The 24311-nt window shown below is 36.7% G+C and overlaps 2 protein-coding genes across 4 annotated transcripts in view; one reads left to right on the forward strand and one right to left on the reverse strand.

Moving 5' to 3' along the window:
- pde6c (phosphodiesterase 6C, cGMP-specific, cone, alpha prime) overlaps window positions 1–11801 on the forward strand; it is a 24531-nt gene extending 12730 nt beyond the window's left edge. The window contains exon 22 of one of the 3 annotated variants that reach the window (XM_067368915.1): window positions 8058–11801. In XM_067368915.1, coding sequence (XP_067225016.1) covers window positions 8058–8830 — 773 coding nt within the window. In that variant the 3' untranslated portion in view covers window positions 8831–11801. Of the gene's footprint in view, window positions 1–37; window positions 2255–8057 lie in introns of those variants that run through there. The other 2 variants (XM_067368916.1, XM_067368917.1) reach the window with 2 other exon arrangements.
- fra10ac1 (FRA10A associated CGG repeat 1) lies at window positions 2852–22372 on the reverse strand. Its single transcript, XM_067368918.1, has 14 exons — window positions 22253–22372; window positions 20658–20737; window positions 19490–19582; window positions 19353–19398; window positions 18753–18829; window positions 18522–18605; window positions 18351–18435; window positions 17451–17496; window positions 6430–6543; window positions 5676–5718; window positions 5451–5587; window positions 5083–5127; window positions 3471–3558; window positions 2852–3339 (listed from the first exon to the last, which is right to left on the reverse strand). Exons 1-14 carry the CDS (start codon window positions 22289–22291, stop codon window positions 3297–3299), a joined length of 1020 nt encoding a protein of 339 aa, XP_067225019.1. The 5' UTR covers window positions 22292–22372; the 3' UTR covers window positions 2852–3296.
- Window positions 22373–24311: the final 1939 nt, after the last annotated feature.

Genomic DNA, 24311 nt, shown 5'->3' on the forward strand with positions numbered 1-24311 from the left:
TCTTACCCTGTTTTTTCGCTTTTCTTCACTCATGCAGTTGGTGGTGAGGATGGAGGTGAGGGAGGAAAATCCAAAACCTGCACCATATTTTAAACATCATCCACCAGAAATTCAGAACCACAGAGAAGTCTGGGCCAGCTGGCAAACATGTAGAGGGAGGTGAAATGTGCTCCTAGGATCACTACATTTTCACCAGCTTCCTCCATCTCATTTCCTCGGACGTACCTTCTCCAAGTGCACATGTAGGCATTCACCAGAAATGGAAGAACTGTACCTGTCAGATTCTCTTTCTGATGGGGTGCCAGCCTAGAGCACCAGCTAATTTTCACAATATAGACAATTTCATGCTTGTTCCTAATCGCTGATTTCACCTTGACTGTACCTTTTCACATATAAAACTACGTCGGAGGAAGTAATGCATATGCAACTACTACATTTGCCACACAGTGGTGGCCAAAACACAACTCTATACAAATGTTCAATGACTTTGAGTATGGCTTTTGAGTTCATAACAGTTCTGGCATTATGAATTAGAGCAATAACTAATTTATCAAAATAGCATACTTCTCAAATGATTCCTGAATCATTTTGTGTTTAGCTTCTCTGTAAAATGATCTTAGAAGCTTCCAATTAGATTTATCTTCTTTTCATGAATTCCCTCCCATTTAAAGGTGAAGTGTGTATTTTCTGTGCTACCAAATGGGATTTTTAACAAGTTTCCTGAACACCCCCCCCAATCTGCAATTGGTTAAACAAACAGATAGCCCTGCCCCCAAACAAACTCCAATGGTGTTGCTGTTGCCAGGCTGTTTATTGTTTTGATGGCGCCTTTTTTGGGTTAAATTAACTTACAAATGGCTCGCTTATAGCTTTCTCTGTATATTTAACAGGGGAGAAAGTATTTTAACATCCCATAAAACTATACACTTCACCTTTAAACTACTGAAAAACATTTTAATACATATCAGTTGCTTTGTTTAGAGTTGAAGGACCAACTCGTTTGAATAAGCTTTTAGAAAATGGCCGATGGCTTATTAGCAAAAGCTTTGTAAAAAGCACAAAGATCTCATGCTACAAGTCTTTTACACCGAGTTGCTCAAAGGGGCGATGGCACTGCTAATGCTAAACATCTCTTGATTTGCAGCGTTAACCCCTTGTTGCATTTGCGTTTGCTTGTCGCAGTTGTGTTTGGATGGATACGATACAGGACGTTCGAATTCTTAAAAGATGCAAACACTTTTCTACTTTTTTGTTCTTTAAGGAAGATGAGAAGGTGAAACGGCTAATTCTGTGTCAATGGATTATGTATTTGGGAACGTTTCAGCTGTGGAGAAACATTTCTGACCAGAACTTTGATGTTTGTTCTTTAATCTTTTAATGATACCTATAAGCATTGCACATAGTTTTTAACCATAACGTATTATCGAAAGTATAACATTGAGCGTATTACATAGAATATCAATTGATAACATAGAGATATTTGTTTATACCAAACGTATTCGAAGTTGTATTCTATGGAGACACGAGATGTCAGGGAATATTTAAAGAAAGTACATCATATGCAGTAACAAGGCAAGAGGGAACGGGCAGTTCTTGAACCTATAAGGGGATTTGAAGTGAGTTTGATGGGGGAGCAGCTCCTGAGATTCACTCAGTTTTAATCTTTAAATACCATGCTTATTTAAAGCAGACTGCTGAAGCCTCTAGATATCTCCTCTGGCAGAAGGCACTAACCCAATTTGTAAGGTCAAAGTCTCCTTTTTCTGATCTTTTGAGAATTTGATGACAGCGGTAACATTTGAACTAGTGAACGAACTGTTCAAAAATAGGTCATTATGCTCTGCTTTAGGAAAACTACTAGGCCCCGATTTGACCAACCAAACAAATGTATATAGCCTCTATAAAACGACCACTGAAGAGATGTAGTAAATGTACTAACAAATGAAATTCTTATGCAACATCCGCTTGTTAGAAAAATCAGTTAAGGCCTTTAATCCAATAACAGGGGCCACGGCGGTCTAAATAACTTCACTGGAACTACTGACTGCTCTTAAATGTCAAACCCTCTAAATCTAGATCAGACAGAAGAGGCCAAAAGTGAGTAAATCTCATCTCAGGTTTATGGTTTGTACACTTTGTTAGGCTTGTGTATCAAATCTTTTGGAGTGAGCATCGAACTGATATCTGATCCTCTTATTTACTGAATGCACATATAAGATACTGTAAATTATGTCATGTGAACAAATAAACACATTATTCAGAGCTTCTGGAGTTTCGAGTAGTCTTTGACCACATCTACTGTTAGTCTGAGGTCTCTGTGAACGCACAGTTCTGTCAGGTTGCTTAGAGGGCATGTCAGGAAGCTCTCATGACTTTTTTTATCATGCAGTGGATTACCTAATAAAGCTGGATCATCCCCAGGTAAAGAGGCTCAGGTAATTGGCTGACAGCTGAGACAAACGACTTTTCTCTCTCAGTGGATCGAGCAATATCGAGCAAAACGCTTCATGTTCAACTTTTAGAACTACACCTCATTTGTCATTTTACATTTTGTGGAAATACAGAAACATGGGCATCTGTCTATATATAGGAGTAATAGACACAGACCAGATTGAACAAAAGGTTTTCTGACCCCACCTGACTGATTCTTCACATTGATTGACTGGCCGCCACAGTCGGGAAATCTGAGGCCCTGGACAGTGTGATAGTCTACTGTGACCATGTAAGTTTGATGTGAGAGGTATCAAATAGAAAGTCAGTCTATTTCAGAAATCCAATAGTTGGTGCTAATGCGATGGCGATTTTGTGCAGGCAAAAGTGACAGTGAAAATCTGACACATCAGTCATTCTGTCAACTTTTAATGGGTCAGATGATACAAACACTTGATAGTGTCTGATTGTAAACTCAATAAATAGTTAAGTTGCTATGGATTCCTGCAATGTTTTTATTGACACTGATGCAAAACTAAAATCTTTTACTGTACTTACTGGAAACCCAAATATCTCTCAATGATAAATATCTGAGAGGTAAACATTATAGGCCTCATGTAAACGTATTGTTACATAAATTGTTGCATTGTGTGCATATATATTAATTCTAGTAATGTTTTATGAATAAGGCCTGATGTGTTTTGCAAATACATGTATAAGATTCTTCATATGAAATTATTTCTACTTGAATGAGGACCAGTAAAAAGTATACATAAAAAAACTTCTTCTTCTTCCAACAAAAAAAAAAAAAAGTACATAAAAAGAAATGTAGGAATGGGATTCTTTTGGATCCTCCTTTCCTAGACTCAGAGAAACATGTCTTCAAAATACTCATCGAATTCTTCCTCCCTGAAAGAGAATCAAACACATCAGGTTTGTCAGTGCACTATTTCAGAAAGATTTACAGACACTTTCACCATATTTGTGTTTGTATATACTCCACATTGTAGTACAACACATAATAATGATGATATTCTCACCGTGATTTCTCCTCCACAGTGGGAGCTGGACCTCTCCAGTGGTCTGATTCTGAAGGACCCTCTTCTTCTTCATCCTCACTCTCTGCATCTGGAACATACAACACATTAGACACATATCAGGATTTTTGGCTGATGAAAGTATTGTAGTAAAAGAACTACTGAGTATGGGGAGAGTTACATGCCTAAGTATAATATTTAAAGTAATAGTTCACCCAAAAAATAAAAATTATCCTATAATTTACTCACCCTCAAGCCATCCTAGGTGTATATATGACTTTCTTCTTTTAGCCAAACACAGTCAGAGTTATATTTAAAAATATTCTGGCTCTTCCAAGCTTTACAATGGGAGTGAACAGTAACCAAAATTTTGAAGCCCAAAAAAGCGCATCCATTCATCCATCATAAAAGTAATCCATGCAGCTCCAGTAGGGTTGATAAAGGCCTTCTGATAAGAAGCGATGCGTTTTTGTAAGAAACATATCCATATTTATAACTTTATAAACTTTGACCTGATGCATGACGTATTGATGGACGCATATTAACCTCCTGGAGCCATATGGATTACTTTTATGATGGATGGATGTGCTTTTTTTGGGCTTCAAAATCTTGGTTACTATTCACTCTCATTATAAAGCTTGGAAGAGCCAGAATATTTTTTAATATAACTCTGATTGACTGAAAGATACGGAAGAGGATTAGGGCCAAGCAATAATAAAAAAATAAAACCATCTCAAGATTAAAGTTGTTAAATTTCAAGAAAAAAGTCGAGATAAAATGTTGAGAATAAAGTCATTAAATTACGAGAAAAAAGTCGTTAGATTATGAGAACAAATTCATTAAATGCTTCATGTAAACATGTTTCTCATAATTTAACGAATTTGTTCTCGTAATTTAACGACTTTTTTCTAGTAATTTAATGACTTTATTCTCAACATTTTATCTCGACTTTTTTCTCTAAATTTAACAAGTTTTTTTCTCATAATTTAATGGGTTTTTTCTCAACATTTTATCTCGACTTTTTCTCGAAATTTAACGAATTTGTTCTCGTAATTTAACGACTTTTTTCTAGTAATTTAATGACTTTATTCTCAACATTTTATCTCGACTTTTTTCTCTAAATTTAACAAGTTTTTTTCTCATAATTTAATGGGTTTTTTCTCAACATTTTATCTCAACTTTTTTCTCTAAAATTAACAAGTTTTTTTCTTGTAATTTAACGAGTTTATTCTCAACATTTTATTTCGACTTTTTTCTCGAAATTTAATGAGTTTTTTTTTTTTTTAAATTGAACAACTTTAATCTCAAGATGTTTTTTTTTTTTTTTTTTTTTATTGCTTGGCCCTAATCCTCTTCCGTAGAAAGAAGATTGGCTTAAGGGTGGGGGTAAATTATGGGATAATTTTCATTTTTGGGTGAACTATCCCTTTTAAGTCAGTGATTTAAATGATCCCACCCAAAATCTTCTGTAACATGATTTATGTGAATATTGCAGTTGTTTTAGAGGTCTGAACATGTTTATTAGGGTATAGAGAGTACATTCTCTGCCTGAGGGTACTAGATGAGGGCCATTCGTCATTATTGAGGGAAAGAGGGGAAAAAGGTGTGTACATACCTTTATCTGACCCCTGAGACTCCTCTGAGCTTGAAGATGAGTATTCTGTACAGAAAAAATGTTTGTTTGTTTTTTGTTTTTTTTAACAAACAGCTTTTGTCAATATAAAACCTAGAATTTAAACCAAGTGTTAATTTGGGGGAAACAAAAATTAGTTGGCGAATGTGCTTAATCTACCTTAGGAAAGGCATTCATTTGTGTCAAAATACTTTAAATCATTATCCATGATAGGTTCTCTTTTAAAGACTTTAACTAGACTACAAAACACCGGCACAAAAGTTAAGCATAGACATGCAGTGGAATGCTGTTCAAACAAGCCACATCTTGGAAATGTTTGGAGGCTTGATATGCAATGAAAATGTGCTTGCCTTTGCGCCTCTTTTTGTGTTTCCGTTTGTCTTTGCGCTTGTGCTTTCTGGAGTGGGACGATTTGGATTTCTTAATGAGTGACTTGTCCACGTTCTCTTTCGATCGCCGTCTCTTCTTCACCGTTACTTCCTTTCTCCTGGAACAGAGTTTAAGTTTCAAGGTTTCCAGCCAGTTTAAAGATCTCTGAACATTCAATTGTGTTTGTAATGTTTGAATGCTCTTACTTGTGATGATAGTTAAGTTTGTAGGAGCACTCTGGACACAGACCTTGAAAATAATGTGATATATCAATATTTATAAGGGTTGAAACAAATTCAGTTGATTTGATCTCAGTTAAAAATGCTTTAGGTCAAATTTGACATTGAATGCAACATTACTAATGTCTTAATAATGTTGGTTGGGAAAAAACTAGCTGAGTAAACTATTTACAGTGGGGTCTATTTTTTTTTCTCAGTTTCTTAATGTTAACTGTCACATCACAGTTTTGAGCATAGATCTAAACTTAAAGGGATAGTTCACCCAAAATCCTGTCATTTACTCACCCTCACATTGTTACAAAACTGTATGAATTCTCATTTTTTGGTGAACTATCCCTTTAAGTCTTCATGTTTTTTTTTTGTTTGTTTTTTTAAATCAGAATGCTAAAAGCTTTTTCCAGGTTTAAATTAGATTTAGAATCCCAGATCTACAATGTAGTTTCAGACTTTTAGACTCCAATTTAGTACACTATACTTACTATATAATATTTAAAAAGGTTTTTAATGCACTGTAGACAGTTGAGGTAAAGTAGCGTCCTTACTTCATTAACGGTAAGCATGCTATATTAATAACAGTAAAATCTAGAGTCTCACAAACAGACATGGGCTTCCCTAAATCCACGCTGATTAGATTAGCTCTACCCCTGTGTCCTGTGAGCGGAGGGGATTACAGCATGCAAGGTTTAGACGGCCACATGGTCGACGCAGCTCTGGTACTTACGCAGTTTCACCAGGGCGTTCCTCTTCTCCCCATGCTCCACATAGGCAAAATTCACCTCCCAGCTCTTCAGACCCTCCTTATTCTCACAGCGCTTGTTACCGCAAAAGAACTGACCTGTGTATTTCAGGACATCCACATATGAGTTGCATCGAACATACATGACAGCTAGAATATAAAGAAACTGTAGGTCATGAAAAAGCCCAGTAAAGCATACCGTATCATTTTTTATTACAAATTTCTAACATTGTGTCTACACGGGAAGCAACAGTTGCTGTGTTGCATGGTGCTGCAACAGCTTGAGGCTGTCTACACCGGACGCGACCATCGCTGTGTCCAAAATCGCATACTGTCTGAATAGGTACTACATTTTAATTTGAACTTACTTCACAACTGTTAAAAAAGGATGTTCTGTATAGTATGAATGTCATTTGGGGACTTTTTGCCTGCTGTTTTTCGAATACTATACATTCAGACATACTACCCTATTGGCGTACTGTAGGGAAAAGGGGTTTAGAGTCAGTAATTGCACTCTAATGGCAATGAAAAGGACTTATTAATTGCCATTAGAATGAAATTACTGACCCTAATGTCACGGATCCCTTGTTCCCCTGGACTCCATTTCCCATCATCCTCCTGTTCTCCACACCTGCACTCACTTCCCTTGTCTGCTCCTCATCTTCACTCATCACCTGCACCTGGACTCTATTGTCAGCACTCCCATATATTGCACTCACTCCCTTCACTCCTCGTCCGTTCTCTGTTGTGTTAATGTTGTATGTTGGTGTTCCTGCCTTGTTTAAGTAAAGATCTATATGTATTGTGGAAATCCGTATCTGCCTCGTCTCTCTGCACCAGCATCCGTAACAGAAGAACGGACCTTTAAACCACCGGATTTTCCACAGAAAAGAAAAAAAGGATGGAAGCTTCCTTCTTCTCCCGGGCTCCAACTTCTCCCATGCCTCTCTCATCCTGGACAGCTGGTGAGCGGCGCATTGGACTCTTACAGGTGGGTCGTTCGCTGGAGAGGTATGTGGAGGAGTTCGCTGAGCTTGCTTTTTTGTCTGACTGGCCTGAAGCACGTTTGATCGCCCTGTTTCTGGATGGTCTGGACGACAACACTATCCGTTTAAACAAACCTGATTTTCGTCTCTCCTTAAGCGAAACTATCAATTTAATTTTGTTTTTGAATGAGTCCAAATTTTTCGTGGAACAGGTTCAGGATGTGTGTTTGTCTCCAGGCCATCCAGAAACACGGTTGGCCGGGCCAGTCAGTCAGCCTCCGTCCTCCTCCGCATACCCCTCTAGCGAAGGTTCCCCCTGTGTCCTACCGGGCCCACAAATCTCCGCTGGGTCCGGTAAACCTAAGAGGAGGAAGAGGAAGAAGGGCGAGCGCTCTCCAGTCTCCTGCGCTCCAGTATCTCCAGAGCCCGCTCCGGTATCTCCAGAGCCCGCTCCAGTCTCTCCAGAGCCCGCTCCAGTCTCTCCAGAGCCAGCTCCAGTGCCTGTGGGGATTTTAATTGTATTTGAGGGGATGAACGAGCCCTCTGCTCCAGCCGCCGCCTACGAGCCCTCTGCTCCAGCCGCCGCCTACGAGCCCTCTGCTCCAGCCGCCGAGCCTGCCGCTCCAGCCGCCGCCGCCGAGCCTGCCGCTCCAGCCGCCGCCGCCGAGCCTGCCGCTCCAGCCGCCGCCGCCGAGCCTGCCGCTCCAGCCGCCGCCGCCGAGCCAGCTGCTCATATTATGAACTTTATTATAAAAGTCTCCAGCTCAAAGACTGTTTTCCCTCCCTGCCTCCCTCTCCCACCTCCTCTCATTTGTCTCGACATGTCACCTCCACCTCTAGCCCCTTCATCCAGTACTCCACCTCGGCCCTCGGTCCCATTACCTCCACCTTGGCTCCAACCTCCCTCGTCTCCACCATGGCCCATCAGTCCACCAGCTTCACCAGTCTCCATCCTTCCTCCGGTCAAACATTGGTCGTCCATCAGCCTGCCCTCACCTCAGGACTTCACTCCTCCGTATTCACTCCGTCCCTCTGTCCCTCAGTTCTGTTGGCTTCTTCACTCCCTCCTGTTCTCCCTTTGTTGTCTGTCGTCCTGCCTCCGCTGCGGCCTTCTGGAGCCCTGCCTACACCTCGGTCGGCGGAACCGCCGGTGTCGCCATGGTCCGACGGACCTTCAGCGTTGCCTGGACTCCATGGCTTCTCGGCAGCCCAGGACCCCTGACCCGCCATGGCTGCCCACGGCTCCTGACCCGCCATGGCTGCCCACGGCTCCTGACCCGCCATGGCTGCCCACGGCTCCTGACCCGCCATGGCTGCCCACGGCTCCTGACCCGCCGTGGTTTTTGAGCCTGCCCTGGAGACCTCCACTCCAGTCTACTCCTCCCCCTGCTCCGGTTTGAGGTCTCCAGGGCGCCGGCCCCCCTCCCGGTTGTTACATCTACGGCGCGAGGATGCGCCTACCGGGAGGGGGAGGTACTGTCACGGATCCCTTGTTCCCCTGGACTCCATTTCCCATCATCCTCCTGTTCTCCACACCTGCACTCACTTCCCTCGTCTGCTCCTCATCTTCACTCATCACCTGCACCTGGACTCTATTGTCAGCACTCCCATATATTGCACTCACTCCCTTCACTCCTCGTCCGTTCTCTGTTGTGTTAATGTTGTATGTTGGTGTTCCTGCCTTGTTTAAGTAAAGATCTATATGTATTGTGGAAATCCGTATCTGCCTCGTCTCTCTGCACCAGCATCCGTAACACCTAAACATACAAGCTTAATAAAAATGCTCATTTTAGAAGAAAATTTCAGATGACACTTAGAGGCTTTTGCATCTGAAGTCTTCATAATATTATCTTATAATTTGGCAGCAGGTAAATTAGGCTGCTGTCACTTTAAAACGATGCACTAACCCATTATACTGTTACATTAGTACTTTCTCAACTGTTTTGCGTTCACTTAAAACATAACTGACAGTGTTTATGTGAATACTTGTCAATACCAGCCTATTGACATTATTTTGTGTGTATTTGACTGTTTAAGCGCAATAAGCAGCGAAGAAGAACTCAATTTAGTGCTGAGAGGCGAATACCAACAATATTCATCCAGAGCAAATGAAACGAGCGAGTGAGGAGATGTGGGTTTGTGTGTCAACTCCCTGTCGGAGAGATGAGAGAGTGAGAAAGCACAGCTGGTATCGTGTATCTGTGGAAAATGAGTATTGGAAGCGTTTTAGATACTTCAGTATCGATATGTGTCAAAAAATCTATATTTTTGACAACACTACATTGCACTTAGTTTATTTCAGATGCCTTTTTAAAAGACTACAAACCCTGAGCAGCAAAACACACTTGTTGCCAATCAGCAATAAGGGGTGTGTCCACTCATTAGGGGGAGGTGCCTGTGTTGCATAACGTGTTTGTGAATTCAGAGGCAGAGCTATAAAGATAGTGGTGTGATCCTTTTGGTGATTTCAAATATCAACAGAGCTTCTCAGAAATCACTTACTGCACCTTTAATGTTAAGCCCCTTGTTATTTGTGTCAGAAGTAGTGCGAGGGCTTGAAGTACGGTGAACTCAGGTTGATTGGGACACTTTTCCTACATCAGAAATAGATCGAGTTTACTGTGGTGAATTTGTTATGTTGCATTCAGTGTAGACAGCATCACTGATTATAATGGATTCGGTCTGCTTTTGTCATGTCACATCGCGCCGCTCATGTCTGGTGTGGACATGGTGTAAGGCCTCTAAATTATAAACATGATCAAAACTTTGCTGAAAAAATGTTGCACACAATCTACTATATGTCTTCTGATGTTTGATTTATAGTTTAAGCTTTTTTAGAAAGAAAACGCCTTTTAGTATGACCCTAAAATTGAAAGTATGTGCACAACAAGCCAAACTGAAAATAGGCTTTAACTGCTGCATGTGATTTCACTGCCGTTACCAGGGCCGTAGCTGGGGTATCACACTCTTGGGGAGTAGGGGGGTGGCTGATCCCCACAGGTTTAAGTCATTGGCCTCTATATAATCGTCACCACCTTTCACCCCGCTTGCGACGGCCCTGGCTGTTACTGACATGAAACGGCTAGTGAGACAGACAGAGCAAAAGCCACTCTCCTCCCATGACCTTGGCCTGGCATTTCACCTCAGTTATCAGCGGGCTGACATTAGCTCCAGTAGGCTTACAAGGGGATCCTCCAGATTGGAGCTGAGGGAAAAGTGCGTCATCAGGGAGTTTTTCTGCCAGGCTTCCAACACATCTGACAGTGTGCCGTCTGGATTGGCTTTGGTCAATTGCCATGAGTCTGACCACACTTCTGTTTGAAAGTGAACTGATTAAAGTTCATTTCTGAGATTGATATTAGATCCTCCAGGTATGTTCTGTATGGAAAAGCCTCTCTGGGAATGAGTTTCTTAGATTGTTAGGAAAGAAAAACTCTTGTCCTGGAAGTGAAACAGTCCACGCTGAAACAGGAAGCATGTTTTTGCAATTTCCATATCTTTGATAAAATGTGTCCAATTTGCACTCTGAAAAAAGTAATACAAACTGGTTTTGTTTTGAAGGATTATGTCATGTTTCAACTTTAAGAAAGGCTTGAGCTGTGACGTAGATGGCAGATGATCTCGCGGCAGAGGGAGTGACTGAGGTATCAACCTCACGTTGCCCATGCAGATAAACCCCTTTAACTGATGTCTCAACCGTATGCTAGACCTTACTTTGAGTGGGAAAAATTTATTAAAAAGAGGAGATCTTCCTACAGGTCTAATATGCCTGACTGAAGTTGCTGATTGGCCATCAAATAATAGTGTCAAACAATAAATCAATAATGTATGGCATCAAATCATAATGTTGCAACTTTTGCCTTCAGAACTGCCTTAATACTTTGTAGCATAGATTCAGCAAGGTGCTGGAAATATTACTCAAAGGATTTAGGTCCATATTGACTTGATAGCATCACGCAGTTGCTACACATCACAAAGATGTTCTAGAGCTAGTGACTGTGAGATCTAGTGACTGAGGAGGCCATTTGAGTAAAGTAAACTCACTGCCATGTTCAAGAAACCAGTCTGAGATGTTTTGGGCTTTGTGACATGGTGTGTTATCCTGCTGGAAGTAGCCATCAGAAGATGGGTAAACTGTGGTCATAAAGGGATGGACGTGGTCAGCAACAATACTTAGGTAGCTGTGGCATTTAAATGATGCTTAATTAAGGGGCCCAAAGTGTGCCAAGAAAATATCTGTCACACCATTACACCACCAGCAGCTTGAACCGTTGATCAAAGGATGGATCCATGCTTTCATGTTGTTCAAAGGGATAGTTCACCAAAAATTAAAATTTGATGTTTATCTGCTTAATCCCCGGGCATCCAAGATGTAAATGACTTGTTTCTTCAGTAGAACAATTGATGATTTTTAACTTCAACCGCTGCCGTCTGTCAGTCAAATAATGGGAGTGAATGGGAACTCGAACAATAAGAGTAAAAAAAAAACACTACAGACAAATCCAAATTAAACCCTGAGGCTCGTGACAGCACATTGACGTCCTAAGACATGAAACGATCGGTTTGTGCGAGAAACCGTACAGTATTTATATAATTTTTTAACTTTAATAATTGTTTTTTGATTTTGCCATCTATATTTTTGTTACTTTCTTTGAAATAAGACTGGGGTAGGTTAAATAAGAATTTGTTCTTCATCCTACTCCTGAGTTTGCACAAAGTTTACTGTATGTAAGTATTTTGTTAAATTGTTGTTTTTTTGTTTGTTTTTTTGAGGAATTTGTGCAAGCGCAAATAAAGTAAATAAAATAAAAATAAAATAATACACCACTATGTCCAACTGCGACAGCACTCGGTTAGTGAGGTCTGATCGCGCTCTGATAACGGCAGTGATGTCTAGCACTCATTGAAGTATAAGCATGAGACATCACTGCCATTGTCAGAGCGCGATCAGACCTCACTAACCGAGTGCTGAACGCAGTTGGACATAGAGGTAAAAAACAGAGGTAAAAAAATAACATAAATACTGTTCGGTTTCTCGCACAAACCGAACGTTTCATGTCTTTGGACATCAATGTGTCGTCACGAGCCGCAGGGTTTAATTTGGATTTGTCTATGCATGTTTTTTTTACTCTTATTTTTCGAGTTCCCATTCACTCCCATTATTTGACTGACAGACGGCAGCGGTTGCAGTTATAAATCATCATTTATGTTCTACTGAAGAAACAAAGTCACCTACATCTTGGATGCGCTGGGGGTAAGCAGATAAACATCAAATTTTCATTTTTGGGTGAACTATCCCTTTAAGCCAAATTCTGACCCGGTGTGTCTTCTGCTGCTGTAGCGAATCTGCTTCAAGGTTTGATGCATTGTGAGTTCAGAGATGCTCTTCTGCAGACCTTGGTTGTATCGAGTGTTTATTTGAGTTACTGTTGCCTTTCTATCAGCTGAACCAGTCTGGCATCAACAAGGCATTTTCACACCCAGAACTGCCGCTCACTGGATATTTTCTCTTTTTCAGACAATTCTCTGTAAACCCTTGAGACGGTTGTGCGTGAAAATTGCAGTAGATCAGCAGTTTCTAAAATACTCAGACAAGCCCATCTGGCACCAACAACCGTGCCACGTTTAAAGTCACTTAAATCAACCTTTCTTCCCCGTTCTGATGCTCAGTTTGAACTTCAGCAGATCATCTTGATCATGTCTACATGCATAAATGCACTGAGTTGCTGCCACATGATTGGCTGATTAGATATTTGTGTTAATGAGCAACTGAATAGGTATCCCATAAGGCAGGGATGGACAACTCCGGTCCTGGAGGGCCAGTGTCCAGCAGAGTTTAGCTCCAACCCTAATCAAACACACCTGAACCAGCTAATCAAGGTCTTTAGGATTAGTAGAAAGTTATAGGCAAGTGAGGTTTTTATCAGGGATGGAGATAAACTCTGCAGGACACTGGCCCTCCAGGACCGGAGTTGTCCATCCCTGCCATAAGGCGAAGGGAGAGAATTCATAAATGGCGTGTAGCAACGCAAGTGAATTTGTAGGTCACATGGCAATGCCAACATAGTGGAAAAAGCATGTCTGGATCGCATTCATACTATATAAAACATACTTTTTATTGGTCGCCAAGTAAGTTCTTCAAATGTAGTGCTTACTTTGACAGTATGCGGTTTCGCAACTAGTAAGAGAAAACTGACCTAGAAGATAAGTATTAAGGCAGCAGCTATGTCTTTTTAGAAACACTGAGCATGCAGACACATTCCACAAAAAATCTAAATTAAGCTTGTTTAACTAGTATTAGTTACATAGTGTATGCTATTGGTCAAAATGAGTGCTTGCTTATACAGTAACACATGTATTTCTGCTGTGTAAAATGCTTTGAAATGCTGAATGAAATTAAATTTGCTAGTTTATTGAAAACGTTATAAATTCAAATCACTGAAAATGGCTTTGATATTATATTGACCCTAATATACAGATATATTATTTCTAAACACTCTTTTTGTATAAATTTTATTTTATGTGGACCCGATAATTATGCAAGGTATCTAAGACTTTCTAACATGTTTATTATTTTAAAAAATATCTCCTGAAAGAGTATTGCACATAAGTATTGCATAATAAATGCTTTTTTTTTTATCATAAACAGACATCTCAGCTGTACAGTAGAACTTTATACCTTCTAGATAAAAATGCATTTTTCATTGGGTCCTTTAAAGTTTAAGTTAAAGGGTTAATGTGATGCCCAATTACCCCGTCTCTCTGATGACGTACATGCGACGCCGACCTCTGCAGCTAAGCTCGTGTGAGCAGCACTGAAGCTGTTAAAGCCAGTGAAGCTGACAAACAGCGTCTTTGGAGAAATGACAAAACGCATCAGGGTTAGCCCTCATTAGGAGTCTCAGGGATGCCCTCATTATACTACATTATACTGTGAAATAATGCCCAGCAGATGGGAACTCCTCACGACGAACTCCTAAAGGGACCTGTTAGAATGTCCCTCAGCAGCAGAGAAAAGTTGTTGGTAGAAATGTGCATTGACCTATATAATTTTCATATTCTCTAAAGAAAATGTGAGTAGCTTTTATGATGCAAGGATGTTGTTAAGGTGAAATCTTCAATAAACTCTCCTCATTTAGCTGCACGATTTGAGATATCATTCATGTCCCTAGACGAGTTACATTCCCAAGTTTAATGTTAAATGTGAGTAATATTAATAGTTACTAATAGTACAGTGCGGCATTTTTGACTCCAAGACTCCACTTCTGCTGACAAAGCTACTTGTTTTTTAGACTTGACAGAAGTCTAGGAATGGTAGTATATTAAAAAACAATTAAATCATTCTTTTAAATAATAATAATAATAATAATAATTAAACTCTGTGATAGTTCATGATTACATGATTTTCCACTTTTTCAGAAATGTCCATCTGATAAAATATATTAGAGCTGGGAATATCTAGAACATATTATTATTTTATTAATTTCACTTGCAGGTCTAAAAAAATACACTTTTAAAATGCGTCCAACTTTTTCCAATACTGTAGAAACCCTGATTCTTAAATTAAAGTTGTTGAGTTAATTAAGTAAAATAAGAAATATTTTAAGAAATAAACATTTTAGCAGTTTTACCTTATTTTAAAACATATTTTGTCTTATTGTAAATCATTATAAGCCATCTTGTGGCTTAGGCCCCCTAGTGGGTCCCAGACCCCTGGTTATTATTATTATTTTTTACTCAAAAATAGCAATTTCTCAGCAATTTCCACCTGATATAATATTTTAGAAATTGACATTAATTTCAAAGCCACTCACTCAAAAAAAAAAAAAAAAGTGTTGGTTCAAAAAATAAATAAATAAATAAATATATATATTAAAAAATATATAACACAACCATTTGCATCATTAAATTATGTTCAACCAACAAAATATACTGAGTTAGTGGAACTTAATCATTTGTATCAAACACAAATTTTTAAGTTGATTACTCAAAAAAATTAAGTTGCTCCAACTACTTGATTTGTTGCCCTGGAACCAATTAATCTTATTTATTTCAGTTCAAATCCTTGTAACTTATTTAACATGTATATTTAAAGAATAAGTACAATATTATTTGTTCACAGGGATTAGCGCAGTCATTGCTTATAGAGTCATGTATCTACTCTTCAGCACAATGAAAACTTCAACATTACAGAAACTCTTTTCAATGTCAAACATAACAGCATTAAACATTAACAGGTCTTCCCCTTCACTAAAATAAAAAATAAAATAAAACTTAATTTCAACATTCTCCTTATCCAGTACAAAGCATGCTGGGAACTAGAAATCCACTGTCTTAATTTCCAAACTTATCAAGACAATTTCATTAATACAATTTCATTAGTACAACTTTTTTTAAATTCAATCAAAGCAGAAATTTAAGTTTTATTTACACACAATATTATGTTAATGTAATGATTAATATGTTTGCAACTTAAAGAGGTTGAATTAAATAAATAAATTAGCTTTTTTTTTTTTACTTGCAGCCATGAATTTATTTAAGTTGTGGTAACAGGTGACCTGAATTACTTTTAAGAGTGCTTGCAGGCCTAAAAAGGACACTTTTTAAATTCACTCTGGGAACTCAGATTCTTAAATAAAAGTTGATTAGGTAACAAATTAAAATAAGAAATATTTTAGCTGTTTTATCATATTTTAAAACAAAATTTGTCTTTTTTATGCCGTCTTGCAGCCCTCTTGAAATAGTGCTGAGGCCCCCTACTGGGTCCCGGACCCCTGCTTGAGAACTACTGTATATACATAAATAATAGTAAAATAGCATTTGTCCAGACTAGGTGTTTTGATTCCCTTGACACTAGTATGTGTGTGTGTGTGTTGCGGGGGTTAAGCTGTGGCTCAGGGTGTGAGTGATGCCTGATGGCAGATGGTCCATGACTCAGTCAGAGAAAAAGCACTTTGCAAGTCTCTCACACACAAGCGTAACAGCGTGCGACCAGATCACTCGTTTAAGGGCCTCTTCGTGGATCTGCCTTTTTGTTTGTGTAATTTTGATGATTGTTACACGTACTTCACCCTTGTTTACCTACTTAGATAACATAACCGTGAACCACGACCCAGAGAAAACAAAATCATTGATTTGTGTTATGACACAGACAAACCCTCACTACCTTACAATTAGGTCACTGTCAATAATAATCAGAAATTAAATTACTCTGGAAAGACATTTGAACATTCAACTGAAAATAAATAATTAAAACAAGTTAAATCATGCAACATATTCAACGTATACTTTGGAGAAATTTTGCTCAAATAAAAAAATTAAAATGTAACTTAAATTGAAAAATACGTGTATTTAGCTGTGATTTGAACACAGGATTCTTTGTTAGCCTTCACCATCTGATCAGTTTACTTAAATGTTGAATATTTTATTATGTAAATGAACTGTGCTTTTTTTTTCAATCCAAAAACATTTAATTATCAGTGTGGTGACAAATCAGGTCCTCTCTCGAAATCGGGTCTCTGTTAGGACCCCAAGCGATCCCATTGGCTCATTTTTTAATAGATTCTCTTTTTAGTGCCTGATTAAAATTCCTACAAAATCATGTTATGATAAATGCTGTTTGAACTAGTTTATACACACACTTGCACTTAGCCTACATGTATTCACAATCATTTTTAATGTTATTACGGGTTAAAATTGCATGCTAAATGTACAAATATTTCAGTTACAAAAAGAATGTAATGTATGTACTTAGTATAATCATTTACTAATAGTTGATAGAGGACCCGATTTGTCATATCACCTGTAAAGCTGTTTTTTCAGTCCCAGTCCATCCCTGGTTTGTTTGGACAGGATGAAGATGTTCTTTTACACAAGATAAAACCGCATCACCACCTAGTGGCTGTTTTGATACTGCTCTGAATTTCAGACCTGTTTTGTTCATTATACAACCAGAATACTTCAAGTATGTGAACATTAAAAGTTTAATATAGAAGTATAGAAGTAGAACAAATGTTTTACCTTTTCCAGAAACTACTTCATTTTCAATGCGCCACCGAAATCCAAACTATTAACAGAAAAGTTGTAATTCAGTAAATACAGAAATTAAACATACTAAAAAATAACATATTTGTAGTATCATATTTGATATGTGAATTTCTAATGCCTCTAAAATTATCCACATAATCAAAACTTTGCTGAATAATCTGATGTACACAATCTGCTACATGACTTTTGTCATCTGATTTCTACTTTTTTAGCAAGTAAAAGGCTTTTTAGTATAATTGTAATAATGTCCACCTTCAGCTTGGTACATGTGTCTGTTTACTCTAAAATCTTTACAGCTTTTTATAAAGTAAATGTAAGAATAACTTTTATATTGTTAGTAATATTTCAAGATGAACATTGACTGGACTGAAGCAACTTAGGTTTATTTGATTATCCATATATTATGTTAAAATCTGAGTATCCAAAATAGGCTTTTGAGGATTGTTTATTAGTTCATCTCTCAATCATTATAGTATTGTATTATATGTTTTGCCTCCACAATTAAAACTACAATGTTTTGATCATTAAACTACTTAATAAGACATATAATTTGGAGACAACTGATATTTATATGCATTTTAATGTAAGTAGTCTGCTATACAGTTAAAGAAAAAAATAAACTGATTCACATTAAAAGCTATCAGAATTTCATATTTTTATGATATGAATTATCATATGGCTATATAAATAACAACTGCACCAAAATGCTTATTTTTGCTCAGTTTGGGCTTATTTTTGCTCAAGCATGAGCTCCATATTCTAACTATATGATACTAGATGAGCCTGATGTATCAAATATGATACAAAACATAAAACACATTGCATTAAACGTCACACATTAGGCTTTACAGGGTTAAAAAAGAAAAGGCAAACCTTATTTTCTTTGTATCTGCTAAGGTCAGCAATACAGTACTCCTTGAAGAGCTTATCGTGGTACTTCTTTGCGAGCTCTTGCTCCCTAAACAGTTCAGAAACTTTATCTTAGGGTGGACAGTGCAGAGGTCAAGATTAAAAATGAAATTAAAAGAGATAAGCAGACATTACCATGTCATATCTTCCTCATCCTCCTCTCTCCACAGGAAACGGTGGTTCTCTTTCACCACATCTAGATCAGTCTTATCTTTAGATCTGTGTATGGAAACACATGCAGAAAGTGTGTAATTTCTGCACCACTTAACTGTACTCATAATATATTTCATATCAGAAAAATGCAGATTATCCTTCAAATTTTCATTAGTTTTAATGAGAGTGATTCAGATAAAGTAAATTGCTCACGTGGATCGTCTGAGGTGTTCAACGCTCCCTCCGTAATACAGAATGTAGTCGCTGATAAACTTCTTATGACGTTCAAACTCACAAAATGCTGTTAAGGATTTTTTGCCACTCAGAAGAAAAAATTATTTACAGTTTAGTATGGTTAAACTTTCTGAAAAATACACTTTCAGCACTCTTAAGGCTCGTTCACACACCAACAACGATAACTTTGACAACTATAATGATAACAGCAACTATTTAGATTTATTTTTTCCAGCTGATGAACGACACAAACACTGACAGCCAATCAGAATTCATCCTGCTTTAAAGAACTTGAGCATTTAAAGTGGCAGATGACAAAACTGCAGTGCGTGTTTATAATAAACAGAACGATATCGCCCGCTGGTGTGGACGCTGATATAGTTATCGTTATAGTTACTGGTCTTGGTGTGAACGTGCATTTTAATCAAAACTTTATTACATAGTCTCATTCTGTCTCTCAGTCTAACGAGTTGAAATCATAGAATGCAAAATGAGCCACAAAGAAATACAGAGCTTTTCAAAAGCTACAAATCTGCCACTGTCACAAAATTTTGTGAAAAATGCCCATTGACAGGATACAGCGTTCATTGATATCAGGTGTTGCCGTCGGTTTCTGGCTTCCTCTCTGTCAGGAAAAAAACAAAAACAAAATTTTATTTCAGTATAAACATACTGGGCTTTATGGGCTTTGCTGTTTTGATGGACGTGAGCAGTACCTGTCCCATTCATGGGCAGCAACATTTTTATGGGCCACCTTGGTGTGTCGACCTTTCTGGAATGGCTTCTGTAACAGCTCATCTTCACCTGCCCTAAAACACAACAAGAGGACCAGCTCTTATTTATGCTAATTAATTACATTCTTTCTAATTATATTCCAATTATATTGCTGTTGATTATGTGTATAAATTCACCAAGGCTGAATTTATTTAATCAAAATACAGTAAAAACAGTAATATTGTGAAATATTATTACATTTTAAAATAACTGTATTCTACTTAAATATATTATAAAATGTGATTTATTCCTGTGATGCAAAGCTGAATTTTCAGCATCATTCAGTGTCACATGATCCTTCAGAAATCATTCTAATATGCTGATTTATCAACAGTTGTGATGCTTCATATTTTTTTGGAACCTGTGATTCATTGATGAATAAAAAGTTAAAAAGAACAGCATTTATTCAAAATAGACATCTTTTCTAATAATATAAGTCTTTACTAACACTTTTTATCAATTTAACACATCCGTGTTGTATAAAAGTATTAATTTCTTTAAAAAAAATAAAAGAAAGAAAAAAAATTACTAACCCCAAACGTTTGAACGGTAGTGTATATTGTTAAAAAAAATTATATTTTAAATAAATGCTGTTCTTTTTTAACTTTTTATTCATCAAAGAATCCTGAAAAAGTATCACAGGTTATAAAATAATATTAAGCAACACAACCGCTTCCAATATTGATAATATATCAGCATATTAGAATGATTTCTGAAGGATCATTGACACTGAAGACTGGAGGAATGATGCTGAAAATTCAGCTATGATCACAGGAATAAATTACATTTTAAAGTATATTAAAGTATTTCAATTTGTAATAATAATTCACAATATTACTGTTTTTTCTCATATAAATGCAGGCTTGATGAGCATAAGAGACTTCTTTCAAAAACACTAAAAATAGTAATGTGTCCAAACTTTTGGCCGGTACCGTGTGTATATATATCACAGATGAACAAAAATATATGTAGCATCATATTTAATGTAGCATGATACTACATGCACTACATGTTCAAAAACATGGTATTACCATAATGCTATGCCCAAAAATATGATACCCAGGCCAAAACCATACATTTTTTTATTAGTGATATAAAACAAAATCTGACCTTTTCTCATCATATTTGGACTGCCCTCCACCACCATCATCATCACTGAAATCAGAGTCATAGCCTCCACCTCCATGGACCTAAAACATTTATCATAGTACAAAAAAGGGACACAGATTACACACAATGCATAGAATCACCAACAATGATGTATATTTTGTCACTATATATTTTGGTATTAAAGCACATTTAAACATATTTGTTAATCTGTGAAATGCCAACATGGTGATTTATGGCAGGTGATTTACTAAGTACAAGAGGAAAAGAAAGATGAGCCAGCCGACCACAGCAGAGGTGAAAAGTACTTTTGTTTGATACACTGAGTCAGCTGCCATGATGCCACTTCAGCACAGCACAGGAAATACAACACCCAGAGTCAACAACATGTGAAGGTCAGTTCTGACACTGGCTTTATTATGAGTCATAATTCACACTTGCTATTATCAGAAATCGGTAAAGATTCAGTGACAGGAAATCTAGAACAATTGGTCTTTCATTATGAAAAATGATAAAAATGCACTGAAAGAGTTGCAGTGATCAGGACAGGCGCTTTACTGTTCCTAAATGACTGTGAAAAATCCATAGAATGCAACAGAGAAACATCCTTATGGGCTTTCCAACAAGTAAAATCCTTACATAAAACTATGTTGAATATGATGAATTTTATAATACAATAATAGTGAAAACGCTTATGAGCAGCATATCACATAAATATGCAGTGACATTTAACACAATTTTATTAACATAGCATATTTTATGTAATATCGGACGTTTTATTTAAATTATAACACTTTCAGTCCGTTCAGTTCTGAAGTCTTATGAAACATTTAATTGTTCATCTCTCCGTCATCACTGTATTGCATTGTATTGTATTATATTTCTTACCCCCACAGTTAAAACTACAGAGCTTTGATCTGTAAATATTATTTTCATAAAACATATTATTGGGAGATATAGAGTTTATGCTAATTACTGATATGCATTTTATCTAAGTACTGTGCTATACTGTTATGAAAACCATTTTATTAATAATAATAATCATTGATTTCAATTATATGCTATGAGAATTTCATTTTACTTTTTGGCCAGGTAAATAACAATATCTGCACCAAATTGCATATTTCTGTCCTTTGGGTAAAGCTGAGGTGTTTTTCCTCGAGTATGAGCTCCATATTCTCACTATATCAGCTCAAATATTAAGCAACACATAAAACAAACATAGATAGATAGATAGATAGATAGATAGATAGATGATAGATAGATAGATAGATAGATAGATAGATAGATAGATAGATAGATAGATAGATAGATAGATAGATATTGTATAAAAGGATCAATATCTGGCTATTATTTCATGTGTAACAAGCTACATGCAAGTTAACACTTATTATTGGTTGTCATTTTACAGCACGAGTTACGTTAGATCTGTTCTACAATTAATACAGAGAAAAATAATGTGCCATGGATCATCAATGTGCGATTTGAGACAGATATAAACTTTACTTTGACGTCACGCAAGCCATCACAACACAACAATGCACACAAATTAAATCAAATCTTCATATTCTTGTGCATAACTTGTGCTTTATAACTACCTTAACAAGGTCTAGAGCTGTTTTGTCCATGTCGCTCATCTGTGTTTACATGTCGCTGAATCTCATACGGGCGCGAAATGATGACGTATAAACCACGTGGTAACAACAAAGGTAGACCCGTTCCATCAGTGTGCACAATGCCTGGTCAAGTCGTGCTGAATTTGATGGGAAATATTAAGGCTAATCCTTTTGTCTCAGTTTGTGTGAATATCTCATTACAGTGCTGTTATTTATATATTTGAAGAATAAAATAGGAGATCTAAATGTGAATGTGTTATAGATAAAATAGTCTATAAATGTGACAGGACTTGTTTTGGTTGCTGATGTCCTTTGTTTCGAACAGACTTGATTATTCGCTTCATAATTTACAGTTGTTTTCATCAGAAATTTGTAAAGATTCAGTGACGGGAAATTAGAGGGGTAATGGGGCAAAGTGCCATTTCACATGTAGAACAACTGGTCTTTTATTCCGAAAAATGCTAAAAATGAAAGCACTGGAAGAGTTGGAGTGATCAGGACAGGCACTTTACTGTTCTCAAATGGCTATGTGAAAAATCCATAGAATGCAACAAAGAAACATTGATCTATTTTATTTAGATCAATAGTTCTATTTTATTTTATATTATATAATTACATAAAGATAGATCAATATATGTTTCTTTGTTACATTATATGGATTTGAATACACACACACACGTTTGATTTGCTATCTTAGTGAGGACATTGCATAGACTTCCATTGATTTTATATCAGGTCAATGATATTTTCAATACAAACATACCCATCACAGAAACATGTGCACATCATTAGATTTAAATAAAAACCTCTTTTGGCTGAGATAAAACTAGTGAAGACCAGTCCATTTCCTAACTAGTGGATTGTGAAAGCATAGTCAAAACAAGTACACACACACACATGTTTGTTTTTGTTAACTGTGGCGACATTCCATAGGCGTAATGGTTTTTATTCTGTACAAACAATCACTCTACACCTAAACCCAACCATCACAGGAAAGTGTGCACATTTTTACTTTCTCAAAACTCATTCTGTATGATTTATAAGCCTTTTGAAAAATGGGGACATGGGGTAATGGCCTCATAAGTCACCCTCTCCTTGTTATACCTATGTAATACCCATGTCATTATACAAATTTGTGTCATGATACGTCACAAAAACACACTTTTAATATAGGCTTAGACTAAATAGATATTACGTAACCTTATTGTAAATATATATATATATATATGTGTGACCCTGGACCACAAAACCAGTCATAAGTCACACGGGTATATTTGTAGCAATAGCCAACTGTATGGATCAAAATGATTGATTTTTAAGTATTAAGTAATATTAAGTAAAGGTCATGTTCCATGAAGATTTTTTGTACATTTACTACTGTAAATATATATATATATATATATATATATATATATATATATATATATATATATATATATATATATATATATATATATATATATATATATATATATATATATATATATATATATATATATATATATATATATATATATAAAAGGACTTCATTTGTGTCACATGATCCTTCAGAAACCATAATATATTCAAATTGTAATAATATTTCACAATATTAGTATTTTTACTGTATTTTGGATCAAATAAATGCAGCTTTGGTGAGCATAAGAGACTTCTTATATATATATATATATATATATATATATATATATATATGTGTGTGTGTGTGTGTGTGTGTGTGTGTGGCAATATATATTTGTAGCAATAACCAACAATACATTGTATGGGTCAAAATGACGATTTTTCTTTTATGCCAAAAATCATTAGGATATTAATTAAAGTTCTTGTTCCATTTTGTAAATTTCCTACCGTATATCAAAAAAAAAAAAAAAAAAAAAAATTGTGAGTGGATATGCATTGCTAAGGACTTCATTTGGACAACTTTAAAGGTGATTTTCTCAGTATTTTGATTTTTTTGCACCCTCAGATTCCACATTTTCAAATAGTTGTATCCCAGCCAAATATTATCCTATCCTAACAAACATCAATGGAAAGCTTATTTATT

This window comes from Chanodichthys erythropterus, chromosome 19, assembly GCF_024489055.1.
Source record: "Chanodichthys erythropterus isolate Z2021 chromosome 19, ASM2448905v1, whole genome shotgun sequence".
NCBI classification, from domain to species: domain Eukaryota; kingdom Metazoa; phylum Chordata; class Actinopteri; order Cypriniformes; family Xenocyprididae; genus Chanodichthys; species Chanodichthys erythropterus.